The sequence below is a fragment of the Bos indicus x Bos taurus genome, chromosome 7 (genome assembly GCF_003369695.1).
Source record: "Bos indicus x Bos taurus breed Angus x Brahman F1 hybrid chromosome 7, Bos_hybrid_MaternalHap_v2.0, whole genome shotgun sequence".
In the NCBI taxonomy this organism is placed as follows: domain Eukaryota; kingdom Metazoa; phylum Chordata; class Mammalia; order Artiodactyla; family Bovidae; genus Bos; species Bos indicus x Bos taurus.
In genome coordinates, this window is record NC_040082.1 from 47,758,037 (window position 1) to 47,785,380 (window position 27,344).

Here is a 27,344-nt window from a genome sequence, read left to right on the forward strand (position 1 = left end):
TCCTAGATGGGTAAAGAATCAGAGGGTAAAGAATCTGCCTACAATGCAGGAGACCTGGGTTCGTTCCTTGGGTCAGGAAGATCCCCTGGAGGAGGAAATGGCAACCCAGTCCTGTATTCTTGCCTGAAGATTTCCATAGACAGAGGAGCCTGGTGGGCTACAGTCCATGGGGTCACACGACTGAGTGACCTTCATTCACTCACTCACTTAGAGACCATCTAGCCTAACTTTTTTTATGAGTGGCTGCATCACCCAGCTTGAGAAACCTTAGTTTCTCAACCAGGGATTGAACCCAGGCCACAGTAGTGAGAGTGTAGAATCTAAACCACTGGACTTCCAGGAAATCCCCTCCTAACTCCTTCTTTTAACAGTGGGGCCCGGAGAAGTAAATCCAGATTCTAATCCCAGGTCTTCTGTGAACTGTTGTGTGACCTTAGAAAAGAGTCTCAGTCTCCCCAGCCATAAAACGGGGAAAGCTCTTTGTACTCCAGCTTTTCCTGGCTATGTTCCTCCTCCTCCCCTGCCAGGTACACAGACTGGGTAGGTAGGCAGGAGAGTACAAGAGAACTACAAGGTCAGGTCCATTGCCTCTAATTGTTTCCCATCAAGTTAAGGAGATAAGACATGGGGAGGAAGTGCTAAATTAAACATTTCTGGTGATTTGGTTTTACCAGATCAGAAAAGGAAGCAATCAGGAAAGCCTGTGGGCATTAAGGCCCCTACCAGAGATACGGCTTAGGCTGAGCAGGCTGTAGGGATGAGAGAAAACAGTCCCCACAAACAACTGGCCATCCACTGCCAGGGGACATAATCAACAAGTTCTCACTAGGAGGTTGGGCTGATGTGGATTCAGACTCCAGCTCTGCCACTTACTGGGCTTCCCTGGTGACTCAGACAGTAAAAAAAAAAAATCTGCCTGCAGTGCAGGAAATGTGGGTTTGATCCCTAGGTTGGGAAGATCTCCTGGAGAAGGGCATGGCTATCCACTCCAGTATTCTTGCCTGGAGAATCCCATGGACATTGGAGCCTGGAGTGCTACAGTCCATGGGGTTGCAAAGAGTCGGACACGACTGAGCAACTGACACTTTCACTTTCACACTTTCTGCTGCTTGCTAGCTCTGGGCCTTGGACAAGCCTCTCAACCTTTCCAACCCTCGGTTTCCTTAAGGTCACTGTGAGAATACGAACGTCTAGCTTGCAGGGGTTTTGTAAGGATTAAATGTATGTGACGGTATCTAGAAGAGTGCCTGGTGCCTAACAGGCCATTTTAGATGCCACTTTATTTTCCTCCTTCCAGACACATAAACCATTTGACATGTCACTGGCAAGAACATCAGAAGTGCAGCTGGGGTTTGGGGACTGGAAGGCTTTTTCTGTCCAACCATTCATAGTCTGTTTACTCTGACATGAATTGCCCAATGCCTCATCTCTCTCTCTCTCTCTATCACACATACACACACACACACACACTTCATGTAAAATCCACAGGACAAAAAGAGGCCATTTCTAATCCCTGATCAGATGGAACCAGATTGGCAGCTATCCATTACCGTCAGTAGGAAAAACAAAGCATCAACTTCCAGTCTGGTCTGAAGTTTTCCCTCCACCCTGGGACTTATAAGATATGAAGTTATGAGACCAAGTGCCATTTTCTATGGGCCTGGAGGGAGAGGCTTCAATTAAATTATAGAACAATCCTATAAAATACCTTGGAACATTTTATGAAGCTGTTGATATTTCTATAGGAGAACAGAATGAGGCATGAGCTGAGGGGGAAAGTGGTGGGGTGAAGGTGAGGGCGGGGAGAAGGGCTGTTTGTTTCAGTTCGTTTGTGCTGATGACAGACCAAGAGTGATTAGGATTTAGAGGCAGCCCCCCAAAGAAAGCAGAGCACAACCTCCCTTATCCTGCCAGAGAAAAAGCAATAGCAGGTGCTTACGAGTAGAGATTATTACTTGAAGGAGAACATTTAATGTTGGACTTGAACTGAGGTTATAATATTCTAGGGAACTATAAACCCTCTTAGGAATCCAACAGAGAGAGCTAGACCCTTCTTCATAGGACAACACAAATACACCCCAATTTCTACTTGCAGTGAAATATTCATGGGCCGCAAGTTAACAATGCTTCTCTAACAAAATTTAAAACTTTCCTTAATGGAAATATTTCTTAACTTCATCACCCAATTTCCCACCATGGAGACCTACCCATGCCATGAATTGCTTCTCAGGATGTGAATACAAACTAAATGGATTCTTTTAAGTTCCTCTAGGATCCAACGAACAAATCCTCAGCTAGTAGTCAAGGCACCCAGGCTCCAAAATGGGCTCTGCTTTGCCTTTTCAGAGATACACTGGCAAGTCTCAATTATTTTTTGATTTCAGTTTCCCCATCTGGAGAAAAATAAAAATGGAGAAGCGGATAGTTTTTGGCTAGGAAAGCAGTTTCTAACCTACATTCTGTAGAAGACAAGTAGCCTGCACAAAATAAGAGTTCTATGGCCAAAATGAACCAGGGGAATACTGAATAGTCTAGTCCCTTCTTGGAGATACACACAACTCCTTAGTATATTAAGGTCTCTGAGAAGTCCTGCAATAAAGAAATCTGATATATTTGGTTTAATCAAACATTTCCCTACTTGGTTTGATCATAATCTTTTTTCAGTGGAGTAACTACACTACAGTCCCATCAGAGAGCATTTTACTTGGCACTGGGCTTAAAACTCAGTAAGGTGTGTCATCTATTAATCCTCCCCAAACAAACAAGAGGTAATAGGAGGCAGGTACTAAAACAGAGTGGTATGAATTCTAAGACCAGCAGAACACTATAAAATCCCTCCACCCAACCTTCCTTCACTTCTTGGGAACTGGGCGAAATAGTATGACTGCTCAGGCATTAGCTTTTAGTCTTTCTGTTCTTTCAATCTGTCTAGAATAGTGACTCTCAAAGCTTAATGGTCAAGAGAATTACTGCCCTGACGGGGTTGATAATCAAAGGGGGACTTTATCTGTGATGGATTATTTCTCTTATCTAATAAAAACTGATGCAAACATGACAAAATGTTAACAGGATGAAAACAGGTTAGGGTTACTATGGACTTCCTTTTTTTTTTTTCGTTTTTCAAAAGAAAAACATCTAAATAATATCAGTTCAGAGTTGAATATGCTTAATAGGGCATCCAGAGAATTTTCAGGGATAATTATGACTCCCCTGATTATTGCCTGAGCACAGACTTGACGGCTCACCCCCACATGAGATGCAGCCACACTCTGATAACATCCTCCAGAATGGGCTTTGGGGAACGCTGACCGGAAGCACCCAGGCCCTCCACCACGTGACAGTCCAGGGCCTAACACTGAGTCCACCTCCTTGTCTCCTGGCTGTAGGACTACAGGGTCAACATCTTCCTGCGGCAGCAGTGGAATGACCCCCGGCTGGCCTACAACGAATACCCCGATGACTCGCTGGACTTGGACCCATCCATGTTGGACTCCATCTGGAAACCTGACCTGTTCTTTGCCAATGAGAAGGGGGCCCACTTCCATGAGATCACCACAGACAACAAACTGCTGAGGATCTCCCGGAACGGGAATGTCCTCTACAGCATTAGGTGAGTCCTGTCAGGCTCATCACCCGCTGAATCCTCAGAACACGCCTTCTGGGAGGAGACACCAAGAGGAGGGCCAAGCAAAGGTGAACAGGCCCTGGCAACCCAATGCCTTTGCAGAACAGGCAGAGCCTGCTCTGCCGCTTACAATCAGCAAGAAAGAATCAAACACCATGGGAGCTTCTACAAGTCCATGGTTCATTATAACCAGGGAGACTAAGGAAGCAGCCTAGAGAGGGAGGGTTAAAACTAGGCCCCCAAGCTTCCCCAGCATTTCAGTAAAACAAGATGGGAAAAGAGTATTCGAAGTCAATGCCCACCCCAGGAATGTTTGGTTACTCAAGATAAATAAGTTCCAGAGAGCTGCTGTATATCAGTGTGCCTAGTAATACTGGACAGTACACTAAAACATGCATTAAGAGGGTAGATCTCATGTTACATTTTTTTACATAATTAAAAAAAATAGCAGGAGCAAAGGCACAAAGTCTGAAAAATCACAGCAACTTCAACATAAATGGCCTGCCGGGTGGACAGTGCTGCTCACAAGTATAAACCAGGGATGCTCTGTCCTGATTATAAAACCTTTCTATCCTCTATTCCTTGCACTGACTTTAAGAACCTGAGACCCTCTTTCCAGGTTGGGAGGTATCCTGCAGACACTAGCTGGGGTCAAACCTTCAGAATTTTCTGCCACACTCTGCACCCCCCATCCCACGTAATTCCCAGTCTCCTGCAAGGCATGGAGGGAAGAACCAGTGTCCATGTAATATTCTTACTATGCATCATTCCCTGAGAATTTACCCACTAGGCTGGGACTTACCACGTATGATTTCTAATCCTCCCAACAACTCTATGAAGCAGGTTTTGTTATGCCTATTTTACAGATTAGACAAGTGAAGATCTGAAAGTTTAAGCAACTTGCCAGAGTTCCCACAGCTATTTAGTAGCAGAACCTAGATTCTACTATGTTAGTGTGGATCTAATGCCCACTCTGAGCCTAGAACATTCAACAGGCACTCAAATATTAGATGAACATATTTCTATTTCAAAGAGCTTAAAGGGGCACTGGTCCTAAATGGCTCCCTGTCTCCACCAGTTCCTCAGGGGAATATCTTTTGAATTCTATCAGGAGACGAGCTTTAAGTGTCCAGGCCCATAGGAGAAGCCGTACAGGCCCTAATCCCCAAGTGTGACTTCACTCAGACAGGGTAGGAGGGGGACTCAAGGACCTCAGGAGAGAAAGGAGGCACTGCGGGAGGGCAGGCTGGGAGGAATCAGGGGCCCACATGGCCTTGCTCACTTGCTGCCCACCCCACCCCATGCACATCCAGACTGGAAGAGTGACAGGCTCAGGACGGCCACCAAGGCCCTGCTGGCTAGGGATTTGCTGCAGCCAGGCTAGTTTCACATCTCCGGGAAGCTAAGCCCCAGTGCAGCATGACAGAAGGACAAATCAGCAGAAAGTGATGTTCCAAGGTCATTCAACTTCAGGAAATTAACCCAGTGTGACAGTTGCCCCACTTTAGAGCTTTTATCTGCAGAAATTCAACAATGTGCCCTTTCCCTTCCCCCTCCTCCTCCCACTCCCTCTTTTCCCTCCTTTCCCTCCTTTCCCTCCCTCGCTTCCGCCTTGTACTTAAAGGGCCCACATCCACAGCCGTGGGTAAAAGCTGGAGGGGGGCGTTCACCCAGGGCTGTGTGCCTCACCATGTGGGGCCAAGGTGCTGGCAGCTAAGCCCCACATGACTACCAGTTAGGGGTCTTTGGACATTGAGGTTGGCTTTTCAGGACAGCAGTGCTAGAAAGCCCGTCAGCAAATACATGAGTTCAAGATCCAGAGGCCAGGAGCAACAGCTTTGAGTCATGGCTGAGCCATCAGCTTGCTGTGAACTGACATGCGCCCCTCCCTGGCCTCCTCTACACCCTGGTTTTCTCACCTGTCAAATGCGGGAGTTGGCCTGTCGACTGAAGGCTCTTTGGCCTCCACTGGTCTTTCTTCTCCACTCCCTGCAGCAGGGGCCTGGGACTTGGCAGAGCCCTTCAAGCTGAAGCCTTGCATCTCAGCTGAGCTGCAGACCTCGGATTGTGCTAAGGGGACTCCCTCTGCTTGAGACTGCAGCCTCTGCCAGGGTTGAACAACCCAAAATCAACAGCTAGCCCAAAAGCCTGGGGAAACCACTGCTTCCCAGCTGAGCCCAACAGGAGCCCACAGATGGGAATCAGCTGTGTTTGGACACTGAGAAGGCAGGGGGCCTCTTGGAAATCACCTTTGATGAGCGTGTGAAGGGAGGAGCCAAGAACCACCTACACACCTGCTCCAGATGCACCTGGGGATGCCTAAGGCCTGGTCGCGCTCAGTTTAAAAGTCAGGCTCTGTCCGTACCCAAGAGCTCCGCAGAAGAGTAAGGATGCGGGCCTCCAGGCCTCAGGCACTTGCTAAAGGCAGGTTTCTAGAAGCCAGACAGACACCAAAGAAGCCCAGAAGTTCCACAGACTCTGTGTAACTAGAGGCAACCTCCTTTCTCTCTCTCATATGGAAACGTGCATATATTACTTCAATAAACACTTTGTTCCCTGACCTCCTTGCCCTCTCCTAGATAACTAATTCACTGGTAGTAACTAGCATGGAGGCACAACTTCCCTGGTCTGTGGATCCAGCATCATTCAACTCCTTTCTCTTCCCAGGATCACCCTGACATTGGCCTGCCCCATGGACTTGAAGAATTTCCCCATGGATGTCCAGACGTGCATTATGCAACTGGAAAGCTGTGAGTCCCTTGCATGAGGCCTCCATTTTAAAAAATCAGATCCTCCTTTACCCATGGGACCAGCAGAAATCCCCACACAGCTGCTCCTAACCCCTGGACCCCAGGAGATTACTGTGCTGTGTGCTGTGTTTAGTTGCTCAGTTGTGTCCAGCTGTTTGCAACCCCATGGACTGTAGCCCACCAGGCCCCTCTGCCCATGGAGATTCTCCAGGCAAGAATACTGGAGTCGGTTGCCATACTGTAACAGTCCAAAATACCAGATGAGGGGCTTTGCTCTTGGAAAGTGCATCAGAAATGTAACTTCCCTTACACGGTCTGACTCAGGTCCAGCTCTAGAGCCAGCAGCATTCTCCAAAGAGGCACTATTCCATGTCCTCTGTGAACATGCTCACCAGGAATAGAGAAGTAATAGCTTATATAAGTCAGAGTCCTTAAACTCCCAGCGTTGCCTATTCCAGCAGGGGAGAGAGATGTCTGTCCACACAAATAATTCTAACGCAGAGCAGCAAGTGGTTAGATGTACAAAATGCTGTGGCCTCAAGGCAGAAAGGGCACTTCCTTCTGATTGGGAAGGAGACAGGATACAGAGAAGGCTTTATGGAGGAGATCACAGGTGAACCAAGATTTTAACCAATGGGGTAGCTCACTTACTTGATTGGAAACATAGAAACCAATCTGACGAATTTGAAGACTGGAATTAAGTGGAAGGGCACAGGGGTTCAAACTCCTCACAGATTTGAAGGAGAAGCTAAAGTACAAGAACCAGGGCAGAGCATTTAGGCAACAGGAACTAACAGACCATTCCCTGGAGTAGCACCTCCAAGGAGAGCCAGCTCCCAACCTGCTATCACTTTATTCAGGCTGGGAGGAATCAGGGGCCCACATGGCCTTGCTCGCTTGCTGCCCACCCCACCCTATGCACATCCAGACTGGAAGAGTGACAGGCTCAGGACGGCCTAAATGAGTCACCATCTCAGACCTTGTGCCCCAACTGACAGCCCCACCATGACAGCAATCCATACAGTTATTCCCCGGGGGTTGGGGAGAGATGTGCTTGCAAGGATGGTGCACAGGCCAAAAACAGCAGAGGTCAGCTGAACTTGACAACAGAACTGAGAGCTGGGATGCTCAGGTGGGATGCTGGGAGGAGTGAGAGAGGTAACAGGGTTGTGAAGTAAACACAAGCAATTAAGCCAGCTTTAACCTCCCATGGGAGGAGGAGGGTGGGAAATAAAGCAACGTAGTCTCATGAGTTCCACTGAGGGTCCGATGCCTCTTCACCTCTAAGCCTAAACACCCCTGACATGCTTCAAATAAGAGCTTCCAGGTGGTGACTTCTCCTCCTTCTGATCCCATCCCAGTTGGATACACCATGAACGACCTCATCTTTGAGTGGCAGGAGCAGGGGGCTGTGCAGGTGGCAGACGGACTAACTCTACCCCAGTTTATCCTGAAAGAGGAGAAGGACTTGAGATACTGCACCAAGCATTACAACACAGGTAGGCGCAAGGGGCCACCCTCCTGGGGTCCCATCCTGCTGCAGCCAGGGCCAGAGGTCACTGCAAACCTTCGTGCCATCACCATTTCAGTGGGTCTTATGAGGCACCCACAGTGGATCTAATCTGCATTTATTACCCAGGGGTTAAGGGAACATCTCTTGAAACCAAAAGTATTTCCCACCATTTCCTCCTGAAGTCCTGGGGCAAGTAACTTGAGCTTGGACCATGGCTCATGACAAGGGGAACTGGGAGACACAGTCTTTCTTCCAGGTAGCAGTGTGCTCAGCTCAGGGTAGAACCTAAGGCAGAAGGGAGAGCTGGCAGTGGGAGGACATCTAGCAGTGTCACAGAGCGGCTGGCACTTCTCAGAGGGCAAGAGCAGATGATGTTCCCACTAGATCTCAGGAGGGAGCTTCGAGCCAGCACTGAGGATTAGTAAGCAGTGAAGTTGGAAAGGGTCCCCTAGAGTGTGAGCTATGAGGGGAGAAGGGAAAAGCCCACTCTCTATCTCAGCTCTCTACCTCCCATGCCTAGCCCAGGCTTTGCTAGAAGAATGAACACAGGAATGAACTGGGGCAGGACCAAGACTGGCTTCGCCTGCCGTGTTTCAGGCAGGGAAGGAGCTTATGGAACACTGCAGACAAAAGGCAGGCAGTCAGTATGCCAGCTGCGTGTGGGGGGCAGGGAGGCTGCTGTCTGAACGCAGCCCAGTGAAGTGGAGGCACATGACAGGCTGTGACAGGGGCCAAGGAGAGGAGGAGGTGAGGGCGAGGAGTTGAGGGAAACCACTGTGCGTTCTGATGCAAGTGGAAGGCCCAGAAGAGCAGGCAGCCTGGGTTCTGCTCTGTTTAGGACAGGTGTCCCTTTCCAGTGACCTCGGAGATAGATATCCTAGAAACTTCAAAACTACTCTCTTCATCCCTGGGAAGCTGAGACTCAGAGAGAGAGCAGACCAGTCATCCCTCAGTCTCCAAAGGAACTGGGTTCCAGGCCCCCCAAATTACCAATATCCGGGGATGCTCAAGGCCATGGTCAGCCCTCCTCACTGGAGGATGCAGGGCCCATGGGTCCGGAGAGCCAGTGAGTCCCCAGGTATCAAATAATTACAGCCGGCTCTCATACACCACAGCGTTTTTCTCATTCATTATCTCAATGGCCCTTCATTACCCACATTTAAGTAAGAGCTGAGTTCCGGGCTAGTTCTGTGGATTCAATGAGAAAAGACTGGCAAGGCCCTGACCACATGGAAGGTGCAGTCCAGGGAACTGTACAAAAATCCCCTGGCAACTGTGTGTCAGTGGACTGGAGCCAAGACCCCACCAGGGGACGGCCCGGCCCAGCTCAAGGGACACACAGACTGGGAGATGCGTTGTCCACAGCCTGGTGCAGAAGACAGAGAAAGAGAAAGAGAGGTCGACTTGCCTACTCAGTGTACTACACCTTAAAGGATCCAATGCTCACATGAACAGAGCTGAAGGGACATGGGGAAAAAAGAAGCACCCTGCCTGGGGGAGATGTCACCATTAAACAGGAGAGGCAGGATTCCTTGGCGGGTTGTGGGGTGGAAGAAGGGCATTCCGGGCAGAGGGATTATCAGGCTCAAAAACTCAGAAGTGTGAAAGTACAGAGGATATTCAAGGCAAGGGCTGGAGTGTAGGGGTCATGGGTGAGGTGAAGAAAAGGGAAGTGGAGTGGAAACAGGCTGCACTGTGAAGGGCAGACCACAGAGGCTGACCTTCTCCCTGTAGGTATCAAATAATCACATGATGAGGCTGATGGCGAATGACATTCTGAGCACTAATGGTTTGTGAGGGCTGTGCTAAGTTCTTTACTCATTTTACCATCTCATTTGCCATCGCAGTAAACACGAGTAGCCATGTGAGGTTGGTGTCATTATTATTTACTATCATCGTCATCATCCCCGATTTACCACAGATGAGGAAACTGAGGCACAGAAAGATTCAAACGCTCACCCAAGGACACGGCTAGTGTGAGGCTGGACCAGGATTCCAGCCAAGACTGTTCTGACCTCAGCACCTTGTTCCTATCCACTAGGCCACTTTGCCTTCCCACTCTAATTTCCCGCAGGCAAATTCACCTGCATCGAGGCCCGGTTCCACCTGGAGCGACAGATGGGCTACTACCTGATCCAGATGTACATCCCCAGCCTGCTCATTGTCATCCTCTCGTGGATCTCCTTCTGGATCAACATGGATGCTGCCCCCGCCCGTGTGGGCCTGGGCATCACCACTGTGCTCACCATGACCACCCAGAGCTCCGGCTCTCGAGCATCCCTGCCCAAGGTAAGTCCCACCGCCCAAGAGCACAGAACACCCGGACAGACATGGAGGACACACGTCTCCCTTTCCCGCCTGAGATCAGGCCTGCACAAGGAATTAGGCATTATTTCTTGATCCTCTAAACTCAGCAGGATCCAGCATTCAGATCCACAGAAACCCTTCCTCCAGAACATTTCCTGTATAGAACATCATGTTCTGTAGAGTTGCCAGATAACCACATTTTGTTCCATTCTCTACCAACACTAGACACATATTCTGCTTCATCTGCTATTAACACTCAACTCCACTTCCTCCAGCCGCTTCACAGCAGCGCTAAGGACAACATTCCACTCCTTTCACCATCAATGGCACTTTGTGTCTGGGGTCTTCAAGACCACACCATATACAAAGATTCAAAGGACTCAGAGACTCAACAAATTGTTGAACTCACAGCTAAGATTCCTTAGAGTGATTAGGATACACATTATCCTTAATCCATAGATTAAGGATACACAGCTAGTTGATAAGAGAAAAAGACACAGGCAGAGTCTAGAGGGATCCGTGTGCAAGCTTCCTCACTCTCTCCATCCCATGAGGGACCACACAGAGCTCACTCTCACCCCAGCAACAAAAATACAGCTATATGTGTGACAAGTTTCCACCCAGAGAAAGAGAGAAATTGTTCTGAGATTTAAGATTCAATATCAAAGGTTTTTATTAGGTGCTGGTTACACAAGTACCCTCTGCCCACCACATCCCCAAATTCCAGACTCCAAAGAGGAAAGCAGGTGTTAGGCTTAAACCACACTGTTTATACCAGTGGTCAAAACATGGACGGGCATGCTTATCAATTAGGGAAAGTGGGAAGATGCCCAAAATCCAAGTTCTAGATGTCAACCAAGGGCCACCCTGGCCAGCAGGTCCTTCGTAAGACAGCAGTCCGGTGCCTGCTCTGTTATACTCTTTTCTGCAGTACCTCAGTCTGATTCTGACATTTCTAATGTTAAACACCACCTTCTGTCACATTCACTATTAACTCTTGAACCATGTTCTGCTCTGTTCACTATTAACACTCAGCACATTTCACTCCACACACTGCTAATGCCAGATACACATTCTGCTCCATGCACTCCGTGCTAGACCCAGCATTCTGTTCCATTCTTCTCACACCAGACGCAGCATCCCACTGCATTGGTACCAACGCCAGACGCTAATCCTCCTCCAGTCAATTTGATGATGAAAGCAGCACTGTTCCTTTCACCGTTAACACTAGACCTCACATTCTGTTTAATTCACATTTAACACTAGACGGAATGTTCTGCTTCATTTACTATTAATGCCAGACACCACGCGCTCCTCCACTCACCCACACTTGAGGTAACAACACAGCTCCATTCACTATGAGCGCGTGATGCCTCAATCGGCTTTACTCTCCTGTATCGAGTGCTAGGCGCTGTTTTCCACTGCGTTCGCCACAGTCGTTGGAACCACTTTCCACATTCCTCAACACCAGGTCCAACATGTGTGTGTTAAGTTGCTCAGTCATGTCCATCTCTTTGTGACCCCATGGACTGTAGCCTCCAGGCTTCTCTGTCCATGGGATTCTCCAGAGAAGAATACTGGAGTGGATTGCCATTCCCTTTTCCAGAGGATCTTCCAGAACCAGGTCTGGTCTCCTGCACTGAAGGCAGATTCTTTACCATTTGAGCTACAGGGAAGACCCAACATGGTGCTCTGCCATTAATGCCAGACACCAACCATACTCTGCCCCCTTCAGCCTTATGCTAAATGCAACATTCTGCACCATGGGCAATGAATACGGCACTTCACGTTCTGTTCTGGTGCAGAAAAGTTGGAAGAATAAGCAACGAATACCTAGTAGCCTTCACCTCAACTCCAGTTATCATTTTCCACATTGTCTTTATCTTTCTCTCTAGGTAAGCAGGTAGATAGATGCAATTTTTACTGAAGCATTTGAAGGTTACAGACAGCATGACAATTCACCTCTAAATAAGGACAATGATCACATGATATTATCACAACTAAAAAATTAACATTAATACAATAATATCACTGAATTAGAAATAATTCCATAATTTCACCAAAATTTAAAGAACCTTTACGTTTTCTCAATGGTCCAAAAACTGTCATCAGTGGACATGGTGAGGGATCCAATCAAAGATCCAATAAACATACACATTGCATACGGTTTACTCTTTTAATCTAGAAGAGTCTCCCCACTGTTTTCTTTCATGACACTGACTATTCCATTAACTTTTAATGTGAGACATGACATTCTACTTCAATTGTCATCTATGCTAGACACCACTCTCTCCTCTATCCATCCTCACAAGAAAACTCAACAATGTGCCCCTTGTACCATTAAGGCTAGACTTTGCATTCTGCTACATTTACTATAAAAGCTTGAAACCAAACTCTCTGTTTACGGTTACCAGCTGACAGCACATTCTGCTCTGTTCATTTGCAACAGCAGGAGGAATATCTTGCTTTCTGTTCCTTATGTTAGGCTCAACATACTGCTCCTCGCTCTATGAATAGTCTACGCCCCAGTCCCCTTCACTTATAATTGACTCTAGACTCAACATTCTGTTCCACCCATTGTTAACACTGGCCTTGAGAGTGGGCTCCATTTGCTAATAACACTCAACCTGACAGTCTTGCCTCTTTCAAAGCATAAAATTCAGTGGCATTTAGTATATTTACAAAGTTGTGTACCCTCGGCAGTGTCTAATTCCAGAACATTTTCATCACCCCACAGAGAATCCCCATCTTCATCAACAGCCACTCCTTGTTCTCTCTGAATTTGCCTATCCTAGATGTCTCACTTAAGAGGAATCACACAATATGTGCACTTTTATGACTGGCTTCTTTCATTTAGCATAATATTTTCAAGGTTTACATATGTTGTAGAATGTATCGCTACTTCATTTCTTTTTATGGCTGTATAATATTCTGTTGCATGTATAGATCACAATTCGTTTACCTATTTATTAGTTGATGGGCATTTGGGTTATTTCCATGATTGCCTGTTTTAAATAATGCTGCTGTGAACAAGCATTTCCTGTGTATAAGTTTTTGTGTGGACATATATTTTCAACTTTTAAATATATATTATTATATTGTACATTATAGTCATTATATTAATATATACTATATATTATATATAAGTTATAGGTATATTATATACTCAACTTTTCTAGGAATGCCAAATTATTTTCCAAAGTGGCTATACCACTTTATAATACTGCCAAGGTTCCACTTTCTCCACATCCTCATTAATGTTTGTTATTCTACCTCTTTGATTATAAATATCTCAATAGATGTGAAGTGCTATCTCATCATAGTTTTGATTTGGATTTTCCTAATAACTAATAATGTTTAGCATCTTTTCATGTGTTTATTGACCATTTTTATATCTTCTATGGAGAATCAATTCAAATCTTTTACCCTTTTTTTAATTGGGGCATTTCTCTTTATTGTTGTAATAGTTCTTTGTGTATTATCGATTTTAAACTCTTAAGAACATGATTTGCACATATTTCTCCCATTCTACAGGTTTTCACTGGATTGAAAATGTTCCTTATGCACAAAAGTTTGTAACTTTAAGGAAATTAATTTAAATTTTCTATTGTTGTTTGTACTTTTCGTATCATTCTTAAGAAACTAGTGCCTAATCCAAGATCATAAAGATTTACACGTACATTTTTTCTAAGAATTTCATGCACTGTGCTTAGCCGCTCAGTCCATGTCCAACTCTTTGCAACCCCATGGACTGTAGTCTGCTAGGAAGCTCCTCTGTCCATGGAATTCTCCAGGCAAGAATACTGGAGTGGGATGCCATGCCCTCCTCCAGGGGAATCTTCCCAACCCAGGAATCGAACCCAGGTCTCCCACATTGCAGGCAGATTCTTTACCATCTGAGAGTTACATAGGTTAGCTCTAAATATAGGGTTTCAATCTATTTTGTTTATTTTTGCATATGAAATGAGGGAGGGATATCATTCTTTTGTTTGTGGATATCCAGTTATCCCAGCACTGTTTGTTAAAAAGATTATTCTTTCCATCCATTGAATTCATATCCTTCTCAAAAGTCAATTGGCCATAGGCTTTGACTAAGTAAATCCCAAAATATGGGTTTACTTCTGGACTCTCAATTCTATCCCATTGATATATACACACACACACACACACACACACACACACACAAATTTATCTTATGTCAGCATCACACTCTTGAGTATCATAGCTTTATAGTAAGTTTAGAAGTTGAAGAGTGTGAGTCCTCCACCTTTGTTCTTTTTAAAGATTGTTTTGCCCATTCTGGCTCCTTAGCATTTCCATATGAACACGAATATAAATTTTAAGATCAGCTTGTCAATTTCTGCAGCAACAATAAAAACAAATTTTAATTTTAAATGCATTGAGTCTGTACAGGAACTTGGGGAGTATTGACATCTTAACAATATTAGGTCTTCCAATCCATGAACACAGAATATCTTCCCACTTATTTAGATCATCTTTAATTTCATCCCACTGCTTTCTAGACCCCGTGGTTTCTAACGAGAAATCAGCTGTTAATCTTACTGAGTATACCTTGTACATGATGAATTATTTCTCTTTCTGCTCTTAAGATTCTTTTTTTTTTTTTTTTTTGGCTTTAGACAGTTTGATTATGGTGTGTCTAGGTGTGGAACTCTTTGCGTTTATCTTACTTGGGGTACATTTAGCTTCTTTGATGAGTACATTAGTGTTTTTCATCAAATTTGGGGAAATATCGGCCATTATTTGTTCAGATATTCTTTCTGCCTTTTTCTGTCTCTTCTTCAGAAATACCCATCAAACACAGGTTAGTCCACTTGATGATTCCCCCACACGTTTCTGAGGCTCTGTTCATTGTTCTTCATTCTGTTCCTGGGACAGGATAACCTCAAGTTCACTGATTCTTTCTTCTGTCCACTCAGACATGTTCTTAATTCTCTCCAGTGAAAGTTTCAGTTCAATTATTTTACTTTTTAACTCTAGAATTTCTATTTAGTTCTTTTTCGTAGCTTTTCATGCTCTACTTAGTGAGACTTTGTTCCCACACTTTTCTTTAGCTGGGTAGCTAAGGTTTTTTTGGTTCTTTGAACATATTAAATATATAACTGATTTAAAGTCTTTGTGTATTAAGTCCAATATCTGGGCACAACTATTTTTGACTGTGTTTTCTCCTTTGTATGGGCCTGACTTAATAAATCCAGGCTTCTATAACAAAGTACCATAAGCTGGGTGGCTTATAAATAGCGTAAGTTTGCCTCACAGTTCTGGAGGCTGGAAATCTGAGACCAGGGGGCCAGGGTAGTCTGGTTCTGGTGAGGATTGTCTTCCAGTTACAAACTGCTGACTTACTGTTGTATCCTCACAGGGCAGAAAGACAGCAAGCTAGCTCTCTGGACTCTCTATAAAGGCACTACTCCCATTCATGAAGGCTCCACTCTCGTGACCTAATTACTTCCCAGTGATGTCATCTCCAAATACCATCATATTGGGATGAGATTTCAACATACGACTTTTGGGAGGACATAAACATTCAGTACATTGCATTCACCATACTTTATTATTTTTTGTATATCTTAAATATTTTTGATAAAAATTATACATTTACATGGAGAAAGCAATGGCAACCCACTCCAGTACTCTTGCCTGGAAAATCCCATGGACAGAGGAGCCTGGTGGGCTGCTGTCTATGCGGTCGCACAGAGTCGGACATGACTGAAGCGACTTAGCAGCAACAGCATACATTTACATAATATAATGTGGCATATCACTGAGCCAAGCAGTTTAAAACTTTGCTGTAGCCTTTACTTTCTGCTTATTCAGAGTTGACAGCTAAGAGCCTTCTCAAGTCACCCCGGACACGCACATAGGCCTAAAAATGCACATTGGTTCCCAGGAATATCTCATAGCTTTATGGACAACTCATTCCCCAAGTTTTCCTTTTATTCTTTTTGATCAACCAATTGTTTGCCTCAACTGTTACCAACTGCCTGAGGCTGATGTAATGTTCAACACTTGCCAATGATTGTTTTCAACAAATGCCCTCAAGGAAAAAGCTGCTCTCTTTGGGACAGCTCCAAGTCAGGTCAAATAAAGACAGTCTTGTGAGTGGTCTCTTTCCGAGAACCATAAGACAGGTCAAATAACAATTCCCTGAGAACACAGCTTTAAAGAAGCTCCTACTCCCTTCTGCCCCATCCAGTGGCTGTCAGGATACTGGTGTTCACTGTGCCTGCAGGCTGTTGCTTTACAAGACTAGCACAGAGCCACACACGAGGCGATGGGAACAGGGCAACTTAAAACATCACAAAGGAAATAAAAACATACATCCACAGAAAAACCTAAGTTCACAGCAGCATTATTCCTAATAAGAGCCAAAAGGTAGAAGCAATCCAGATGTCCTTAACTGATGAATGGATCAATGATATGTGTTATACCCAGAGTACTATTATTTGGCCATAAAAAATAAAATACTGACATATGCTATGATATAGATGAATATTGAAAACATTATGCTAAGTGAAAGGCCACATATTGTATGATTCCATTCACATAAAATGTCCATGATTGGAGGAAGAGAATTGGGGGAATAAGGAAATGATAGATAAAAGATAGTAGGTTCCTTTTGGAGGTGATGAAAATGTTCTAAAATTGACTATGATGATGACTGTATATAATTGTGAAGATATAAAATCATTTATTTCTATACTGTAAATGTGTATGATACATGAATCATATCTCAATAAAGCTGGGTTATTTCTAATGCCATGAAGCCTGCTGTTCTTACTAGGATTCAACTGATTTTCCCAAATAAATGTTTACAGGATTGCTGTTAGACTTTAATTCATTAACAGAGTTTGGAGAAAAGCTGGTTCTGACCATTTTTTATAGAGTCCTCACTGCTTTTTTGCAGGGGGAGAATTTTTGAAGATCTTGCTCTGCCATTCTCACTGATATCCTCCACTTACTTTTACCATTAGGTAACAATTCTCCTATCACCTTCAGTCTGAACACCACATTCTATTCCATCAATGACAGAATGATGGGCACACCATCCCCCTTCTCTTTAGGGCTCTTCTAGGCACCATGTTCTTTTTTCTCAATATTCTGTACAGTCTTCTTGATTAATTTCTCATCTGTTTCCTTCAGTAACCTCCATCCTAATATTCCAGCTGAGAGGAAACAACAGAAGATGATGGGGAAGGGGGTTTCTAAGGAGCAGAAAACATTCCTCCACACTCAATATTTCACTCTGTTCTCTCCTCATCTGTGTTCTTCCCCCCACCTCTGTCCCAGGTATCGTATGTGAAGGCCATCGACATTTGGATGGCCGTGTGCCTGCTCTTCGTGTTCTCAGCCCTGCTTGAGTACGCCGCTGTCAACTTTGTGTCTCGGCAGCACAAAGAGCTGCTCCGATTCAGGAGGAAGCGAAGACATCACAAGGTAGGCCTTTGGCTCAATGCTGGTGGTAAACAGAAGCGTTCTGGGCAACCTTGTCTTATGATACTTGTTTTCCTGTATCATTCTTCTCAGTGGATAAAGCATGCATAAAATACGGATCAAAGTTCCACAAGTCCTAGTTTCTCCTCCCATAAATAAAGCCCTGATTGGGTTTATGGGCACTCATTCTTCTAACACTAATAACACTAATTATCAGGTTACACTTGAAGACAGAATTGATGGAGCAAACACTGATGGGGCCAAGATAGCAACTAGCTATAAACCCAAAGCATGGAAGGCTGCATGATGTTTGCTGGTGTTTTCTATGAGCGGGCTGCACTGTTTCAATGGGCCTGATTCCAGAAGCGATTGGTATCACAGAACATGAGATCTTAGAGTAGAATGTCCAGTTTCCGGGCCTTTGTTTCCTACCTTCAAGAAAAGGCATGCTGTATGGTCTTCCCCTGGAGTGAATTCTCTTTCCTTATGAGAGACAGAATAAAGAAATGCTTTGAAATTAAATATTAAAGTAGGCATTTAAAATATGCAAATAATACCAAATTTATCTTGTCATTGCTGCTGCTGCTTCTAAGTCACTTCAGTCGTGTCCAACTCTGTGCGACCCCACAGACAGCAGCCCACCAGGCTCCTCTGTCCCTGGGATTCTCCAGGCAAGAACACTGAAGTGGGTTGCCATTTCCTTCTCCGTATCTTGTCATTAGGGTTATGAAAAGAAAATAGTACATTACTGTATACTTGAAAAGTTTGAGTCCTAATGAAGAAAGGCATTTAAAAAACAAAAGGAAAAGAAATACTTGGCAGGGACTTCCTTGGCAGTCCAGTGGCCAAGACTCCATACTTCTATTGCAGGGGGCTGGGGTTCAATACCCAGTCAGGGAACTAAGATCCCATATGCGTAAGATTCTGCAAGCCATGTGGTGAAGCAAAAAACAAAACAAACAAACCTGGCAGCCCACCTCTGAAAAGTCACCAGCCTCTGTTAACTCTGTGGGAGCAAAGTGGCTACATACCTAAGTCTGTAACCACTCCCCCAGGAGACCTTTCTCCTAGGGATCAGAGGACTTGCTTTTCTCTCCAGTCTCATCTTCACGTCACTTTCCCCCTTGCTCTCTGAGCACCATCCACACTGGCTTTTTTCATAGTTCCTCAAACACACACACAGGACTTCAGGTGTCTTGTTCTCTCCACCCAGGCTTCTCTTCCAGTAGACTGGTTGCTCTTCTAGTGCACTTTGCTTGGTATGAACCTACTCATTTTCCCAGTTCTCAGCTATGGCACCTTTCCCTGATACCCTAGTCAAGGTGCAGGCCCTGTACTGAGGTGCTGATGCCAGGCTGTTAAGTGTGATCATGCAGGTTGTATCCAAGGGCCCCCAGCCAAGGAAGCTCTCTTCTCTTAGGTCCTGCCCTGGCGTGGACTGTATCAGCCAGAGGAAGTGATCCCAATTCAGACACCCAGAGCAGGGGAGTACCGCTAGTCTGATATGCACAAAGACACTTTATTGTCAGCCAAGACGATACTCAGTTTCTTTCCTTCTAGACACGAGTTATAATTACAATTCAATCAGGAGTTTGTTTCATGCACACCACCCACTGAATGGTAAGTTCCATCAGGTCAGAGACCACATCTACTCTAGCTCAGTACTACTGATACAGCCCTGGTATTTACCACAAGGCCTGATAGATAGTGAACATGGAATAGGAATTTGCTGCACAAATGCACAAAGGGATAAAAAAAAAAAAAAAAAAACACTAATGGAATAAAAAAAAGGAGACCCTGCAGACGGAGAGGCTGCCTGGGAGCTTTTCCAGCTATAGATGAGGGCAACCAAGAACTCAAACACTGGCCACACCACACACCTAGGCCCTATCTACCTTAGACTGACCTACTGAAAGCAGCTGTCTACCCAGCCACAAGAATTGGGACAAAGGCCTCTGCCTCTTGAGTTCTCTTTGCTATGTGATTTTCAGCTAGCCTCTTCTAGGGACCAGCATCCACATCTGTAAAATGGGCACAATGGGGGACTGGTGAAAGATGAAATCAGATCCCATTTAAGTTATATTCCTGCCACACAAGTACCAGGAATTAAAACAATCCAAAGGCACACATTTCCCTCAGTATGTTTCTTAAACATCAGCAATCTGATTCAATTAACTTCTAGCAGATTACCGCAGGCAGCAGGCAGACGTTCCGAGACAGAGGCTGTCCACGAGAGTTAGGATAAAAGCTGCACTGGAAGAGGGAAGCAAACATCTTGGGTGCAGCTGGCCAGACAGGACTTCTTGAAAGATCCTGGTTTTAGTCTTTCCATTACTGTCCATCAGATACCTAGCCTCCGATTCTTAACACAATCTAAGCAAGGAACTGACCAAACACAACTGTCTCTGAGATTTACTTCTATTTTCCCTTTTCCCCGACCAGGGGCTAGCAGCTTTATGCATTTCCGTCTGCAAAAAGAATGTCAATAATTTATCACAGAGATGCTTACATGGGAAGACTATGTTCAAAATACTTGACTGGTACCAGGTCACCAGACTGTGCCCTGCATAGCTCCAGCAGGCATTCTGTGCATGGACTAAAATATAAATGGAGCCCCTTGCAGATACGTAACGTTGTGGGACCTATAGTGTTTGCAAAGGTTGCCTCCACCCTTGCCAAATGCCTACCAGTTTTACGTATTAGAGGAAAACAAAAGCTTTGTCTCTGGCCAGGTAAAATGTGAATAAGGCCACTGTGCAGATTTGATCAGAGTCCTCTGCTGGGTCCCTTCCTCATTCTCTCACAGCATGTTGGTTCTGGAAGAGCTCTCAGAGAGGGTCCCATCCAGTCCTCCCGTGCAGATGAGGACAAAGAGGAGGGGAAAGTGACCAGGATCTTGGAGGCACTGATGGGAAACACACAGAGGCCTTCCAAGACCCACGGCTGATCTCAGAAAACACTGACCACACACCACCAGCTGCTTATCTGTTCATCAGCGTCTCCATCCTGAAGCAGATAAAAATAGCCCTGCATTTATTAGATCTTAAGTAGGAACGAAGATTTACCCCAAGGCAGAGGCCAAAAACTAGTAGCTAGAAGGTCAGATTTGCCATGCAAATATCTTTAAGTTCACCAGCAGTATCTTAAAAATCTGGAATGAAGTGCCAGCATTCAATGAAGTGCCAGTGATTACACTTCCAGCTTCACTCAAAATATCACAGCCTCTGGTCCCTCTGGATTCACATCCCACATGGTATAGGCTCACTGCAAATGCCTTTAGGTAAGGAACGCAGTCCACGGCCCCAGTTCCCTTCATCACTGTCTCTCCTGCCTGGCCCCTGGTGTGCATCGGAATTAGTGTGACCTTGTGCCCACAGGCTCTGAACTTGGCACAGATGTCAGAAACTGAAGGCGCAGAATCAGGCTCACCATAAAAAACAGCTTCCTTTGGAATAAGGCCCTGTGGATGTGGCTTGCAGGCTGGCCGTACATTAGCTTGGGCTGCAGAAACCTCCCTTTAGCAGAAAGTTTGCAGAGGGGGTTTTAAGCCCCAGATGGTGAGTGAAGAGGAACTAGCCACATGCCTGATTTTCTCTGAGCCCATGATCTTGGCCAGGCTCCTCGACTCCCACCACCCTCCCATGTTACCTCATTTGCTGGGCAGAAACCATCTGGTCCTCGAATTCCCCAGCCAGCCTCATTAGTCAGATTATTAGGAAACCTCTGTGAGCCGGACTGGGCAGGCACACTACCAACCTCCCTGGCTTCGATCGGATTTCCCCTGTTCCAGTCCCGCGCAGCTCCAGATACAGTTGGGCATTCGTTGGCTGCCATCTGCTGGCTCAAATAGGAATAGCAGGCTTTGTCCAGTTATCTCTAGGGAATTTCCTTTCTCCTGGATACAATGTAAAATTGATCACCTTCTAACCAGATGAGGCCTCCACACATCCATCCCCTCCCCTCTCATGTTTAACTGATGAAGAAGGCAGAAAATAATTTGCCCAAAGCAATACAGAAAGTTAATTTTGAGTGTCCGCCTGCATAACTAGAGCCCAGCGAAAAAACATTTTCAAGCACACCCTCCTCTCACCCGCCGCCCCCCGCCGCACCGCCCCCCCCCCCCCCCCCCCGGTATTGCTACAGTGAGCGATAAATGAGATTGTCAGACCCAGCCCCGCTCCCAGGCACAGGGTCCAGTCACTTGGCCAGCTTCCCCCAGTCCTCTCCTCAGTGCTGGCACAAGCCCTCTACTGTTGTCCTTCCCACAGAAAAATACTGGTTGAGCACCCATCTGCCAGGTACTGGAGCCCACCTTCTTACCCTCACTTCCTGCAATGAGGGTGTTGGACCAGATTCACTGGTTTGTGAAAGATGTCTTGAGCATTCATATGTCAAATCCTCCAGGTGCTAGGAATACAACACCATTTTAATTTAAATTAATTTAAAAAAAAAAAAAAGGAAGCTGGGACAGACTGGATATGCAAGGTAACCATTTGGTCAACAAACATTTGCAGAGTTTTGAGCTCCTTCTCAGGAAATATATTCATATGTCTAGTGTTGAAGGTGCGGTAAGCATGATGTGCTTTGCCGTCGCCTTCATAGAGCTTACACTCTAATGAGAGAGACAGATGTTAATCAAGGAAAACAATGCGATAAGAGATTTAAAATAAAAAAGGAAAAGCCGAGAATCCTGATGTATGGATCACACATCAGGGACATTGAGCCTAACCTCAGGCTCAGGGAAGGCATCTGAGTAGGAATTAGTTCAGAAAAGAAGGGGCTGGAAGCAGGGGCGGGGTTGGGAGAGACAGACTCAGCAGAGAGAACCACCTGAGCAGAGTGCAAGAGGAGTGTGGCACTTCCCAATAGATGGAAACACCACAGGGCACAGAAAGTCAAACGGAGCATCCACAGACGGGCAATCCAGGTCATCATGTAAAGCTTTTAATTATCCTCAAGTCAGTGGCAGCCTATTAAGAAAGTTTTAAGCAAAGGATGATGGATAAGATCCATGTCATAACAACCCAGAGGGGTGGCAGGGCTGGGGGAGATGGGAGGCCGAAGGGAAACGGGGCTGGAGGTCATCACAAGCCCAGATGAAGGTCCAGGCTGGGGTGGCACAGGCAGAGCTGGACAGACACCAGGGCCCCCAGACTGCCCTGCACAGGAACAAGCAGAAGACAGAGCAGCTGCCCACAAAGCGCTCACTCTCAAGTCGGCAGTGTGAGCCGATAAAGCCCCCCAGAGCCACACACTGAATCAGCAGCTCAGCGAGACTCTGAGGACCACGTCAGAGCTCACAAGGAAGGACCACAAAGCCACATGTGATGCGAGCAGGCAAGAGTGTCTCCTCGATCCAGACGAGAGGGGGAAATGAAGCAGGTCAGGCAGCAGGCGCTTGGGTAGTGAGCATGCAGCCAGGAGGTGGGAACGCACGAGGGATGGCTGAGAACGTGCAACGCAACAGGCAGGTGTGCAGAGCACAGGCAGGGGAGGCGGGGAGCCTGGAAAGGTAAGTTGGAGCCAAATGATGAAGGGCTTGAGAAACTCCAGATGAAAATCTTGATAAAAATCCAGAGCCTGTCTGAGGTCACACCTGCCAGGGATACGGGACCATGGAGGTAAGAGGCAGCTGTGGTCCCTGGGCTTGCAGCCCTTGCTTGCTCCTGATCCATTCACTCCCTCCCCAAACCCACACACAGAAGCCTGGGGGATGGGGTAGGGGAGAGGGCAAGGAGGCAACAGAGGCAAAGCAGGGGATCTTTCCAAATCGTCCTCTGGGTTTCTAACAAAACGGCATTCAGAGTATCTGCTCAGCTACAACTTCTGATGATCGAAAAGCATCTTAAAGGAGTGGGGTGAATCTTATCCCCACTTAAATAAAAAAATTTAAATTAAAAACCCTGAGAGTCACAGGAGGAAGTGACTCTGAGGAAGAGTCTTCTGAGGAAGTGACCTGCCCAAGGTCATACAGCCACAAGTGACTGAGCCAAGGTCATTGCACAGGTCTCAGACTCCACACCACACACCTATCCCCTGGTTTGCATCTGTTTCGGCATTTGATGGCGCCCCTCTATAAGGCATAACTCCCCAGCCAGCCACAGAGCCTTCAGGGGCCTAGAGTGGTGCCATCTGGGAGGCAGGGCGAGCCAGATGGGCACGGCCTGGCCCCCAGGGGAGTGCCTGCAGGGAGGGTGCCCAGCCCCTGTCTTATTTTAAGTAGAGCCCCATGTTGAATCTGTTCCAGGAGGATGAGGCTGGAGAGGGCCGCTTCAACTTCTCGGCCTACGGCATGGGCCCAGCCTGCCTTCAGGCCAAGGACGGCATCTCTGTCAAGGGCGCCAACAACAGCAACACGACCAACCCTCCTCCGGCACCATCCAAGTCCCCGGAGGAGATGCGAAAACTCTTCATCCAGCGGGCCAAGAAGATCGACAAGATCTCCCGCATCGGCTTCCCCATGGCCTTCCTCATCTTCAACATGTTCTACTGGATCATCTACAAAATCGTCCGCAGGGAGGACGTCCACAACCAGTGACGGGTCTGGGCTGGGGTTGCTGGGAGTGGGCAGAGTGGGAGGGGCACAGGAATCTGAGGGCCGGAGGAGGAGGAGGAGGAGGGGAAGCGAGGTGCGTGCGCGCCATCTCTCAAATGCAGCGATGCATGGCTCAGAATGTGGCACTATCTATTCAACATTGGGTAGGGGTGGCAGGGGGAGGGAGGGGTTTTTCTAATACGGGAAGTGAGAGGCGGGGAGGAAGGGGAGGGTTCGGGGTGGGCGCAGCGGTGGGGAGTGGTAAAAACCACTTTCAAAAATTTGAGTCCGTGGGCTGTGCAGTTTTCCTGTTTGGAAGGAGAATACAGTCTGCCCCAGAGCAGCAGCAAAGCCATGTAATATATATGATATATATTCATGCTTAATATTAATGCAAAACCACAAGAACAAAAGACTTGTTTCTTAACCTATCAGCCTAGTAACTGCTTAAATTTTTAAAAGTCACAGAAGTGATGGACAATTTTTTCCAGAGTGGAAAACAGTCACAAATCAGCTTGCTCTGGTGTGTCCCACATCACACCCCTCCCAGCGCCATCCCTGTCTTCAAACTGGCCCAGGTGGACTCATGCCAAAAAGCCATTTCGCCTCTGCTTCAAGGGGGCCGTGCGGCCCAGGCACGGGTGGTGGAAATGGGGGAAGGTGGAGAGAGGAGAAGGGGAGTGACTAAAGAGATGGGACGATGCAGAGGACCGAGGATGGAGAGTCATCTTCACCCCTCCAGGCTGGGGACCTCTCTCTCTGCTGCTCCTCTCTAGGCCCTCTCATTTCTGTCCTTCTCCACCCACCCCACCTACCATCCACCGCCCAGAAATGGTCCCCATGGTTTTTCTCATCATATTGCTAATATGCAATCTTTTTTATGGTTAAAAAAAAAGTAATAATTTCAAGAAATAATATGCAGATAGACTGAGTATAAACAGATGCACTTTTTCAGATGTCTATTTTTTTGGAGAGTGTCTTTGGAATTGCAAGGAGGGGTATGTTTGGGAAGGTGGGGTTGCAGGATGAAACAGATGTATTATATTGTGGCTCTACGGAGTGGAGTTTTATGAGGTAAAAGGGCAGTCGTAGGCTGCTGCCGCTTAGATACATGGATACGGGTGGAAAGAAACAGTGATGTTTATAAAGTCTGTTCATTATATTCTGACATTTCATATACCACAAAGAACATGGGGAGCTTGGCGGGGGGGGGGGGGGAAGAGCCCATTATATTTTTGTAAATCTTTTTTTGTTTTTCTTTTTGGTGCTTTGTTTAGCTTTAACATTTAGGAAAGTTAGACAAATTCTCTTTCCTTCTAACTCTGAAGTGCCAGAACTATCCCAAGATAGCTAGGGTACTCCGGGGGAAAAGAAGAGGGACTAGGCAGTGGACCGCAGGAGTGGGGGAGCCTGCTCCAGGACACGGATGTTGACAGGTAGGAGGTCTGCAAGGCGGGCCGTGGGATCAGAAGGGAGCTGTGTCTGGCAGCTGGCACACCACTGCACCGGGGGCGACAGCACTATTACTTGCGGCATCCTCCCTGCTATGGCCTACAACCAGGATACTGGGATTGCATTTCTTTCTTTGCACTTTTGTGGATCAGAGTGGTAGGCAGTTGACAATCAGTCTGTACTGTGACTTCGGGTTCACTTGGGTCTTTGGAGCATCCCTAACTTAGGGCAGGACAGAAGTGAGACACTGGGAACCTAACCCCACCCTAAAGCACCTTCCCCAGGGGAAATGTCTCCCATTCCCCATGGTGCAATAGCTAATTCCCACAGAGGCCCAAAGAAGTGGGTCAAGATAAGGACCCAGAAGTGATTCAGGTCAAGAAAATGCACTATGCAGCCAAAAAAGGATTTGGCTTTGTGGCTTTAACGAAAAAGTTATTTGCAACCAAGTTCCAAGGTCAATAAATCATTGCCTTCCTTTCTTTTGGCCTGTGTAGAGCAGAAAATGAAGCTGTTTTCTAGCTTTGCAGGGTGTGGGATGGATCCTGGAATCACTTTTTCTAAGAAGCACTGAGGGATGGGAGCCAAGTGAGTAGGAGTTTGAGTAGGAAATGAGAGTAAAGACTGCTCATTTCCCTACCATTAACAGGTGTCTGGGAGAAGGCAATGGCACCCCACTCCAGTACTCTTGCCTGGAAAATCCCATGGATGGAGGAGCCTGGTGGGCTACAGTCCATGGAGTCGCTAGGAGTCGGACATGACTGAAGCGACTTAGCAGCAACAGGTGTCTGAGGAGGTGAAAGTTAAATAGAGGGATGTGAACAATCACTACCAATTAAAAACTAGAATATCAGATGTTGGACTGCTATTAGCACCTTTCATGAGCACTACATTCACTTTATTTAAGGGAGGCGGTGGGGAAAAACTTAATTTCCAAGTGGTACATAGGTCTCTGGAGAGGCCATCGGTCCCTTTCACTAGCACTTTATTCTCTTTATTTAAGGGGAAATCATTTTAAATTAAAAAAAAAACAAAAACACTAAAGAACCCCTTCTCTCTACTTGACTCATTATTAGACTAAATTCAGCATGTCTGAAGTCTAGGTGAATCAGGCAAAGGCACTAGGCCACTATCAGCAACTAAGACAGCACCAATCACTCTAAGACATTCTGCTTCTGCACTAAGACAGCACCAGTCACTCCAAGACATTCTGCTTCTGCTCGAACAGCAGAATCACACTGGTCTCCTTACATGAGGAGGTGTCCAGAATCTCTTTGAGACGTGGAAATCACTGGGCCATCTGCCCAACCTCTGCTGGATCCTTGAACTTCTGACACAATAGTGAATTTGTGTGCCCGCTGGGTGCTGCCAGGTCTAGCTGACAGTATCCACCAGACAACAGAATTATTTCAAACACAGAGGAGACGAAATCTTTTCTCAGGCTATTCTAAACATGGTATCCCTCACAGAAAATAAATGTGAGGTGATGCACGATAGCAATGAAAACAAGAATGCGGATTTTAGGCTTGCCACTAATATGCTTGGGTGACCTTGGGTAAATCACTAAGCTTTGGTTTCTTAAACTATACAATGGGGAGAGTGTCACAGGTGATTTCTAATTCCCTCCTAGCACTGACTGTTCTATGTGTTTGAACTGGTCTGTAGGAATTTCACACATCAGAAAGTTTAATATCATTTTGATTTCTG

The 27,344-nt window shown here is 46.2% G+C and overlaps 1 protein-coding gene across 2 annotated transcripts in view; it reads left to right on the forward strand.

The window, feature by feature from the left end:
* The window catches only part of GLRA1 (glycine receptor alpha 1), an 87,260-nt gene extending 62,922 nt beyond the window's left edge, over positions 1 to 24,338 (forward strand). The window contains exons 4-9 of one of the 2 annotated variants that reach the window (XM_027545898.1): positions 3,387 to 3,610; positions 6,293 to 6,375; positions 7,737 to 7,874; positions 9,963 to 10,177; positions 17,507 to 17,653; positions 23,874 to 24,338. In XM_027545898.1, coding sequence (XP_027401699.1) covers positions 3,387 to 3,610; positions 6,293 to 6,375; positions 7,737 to 7,874; positions 9,963 to 10,177; positions 17,507 to 17,653; positions 23,874 to 24,188 — 1,122 coding nt within the window. In that variant the 3' untranslated portion in view covers positions 24,189 to 24,338. The remainder of the gene's footprint in view (positions 1 to 3,386; positions 3,611 to 6,292; positions 6,376 to 7,736; positions 7,875 to 9,962; positions 10,178 to 17,506; positions 17,654 to 23,873) is intronic. The other variant, XM_027545899.1, reaches the window with a different exon arrangement.
* The last annotated feature ends 3,006 nt before the right edge of the window (positions 24,339 to 27,344 follow it).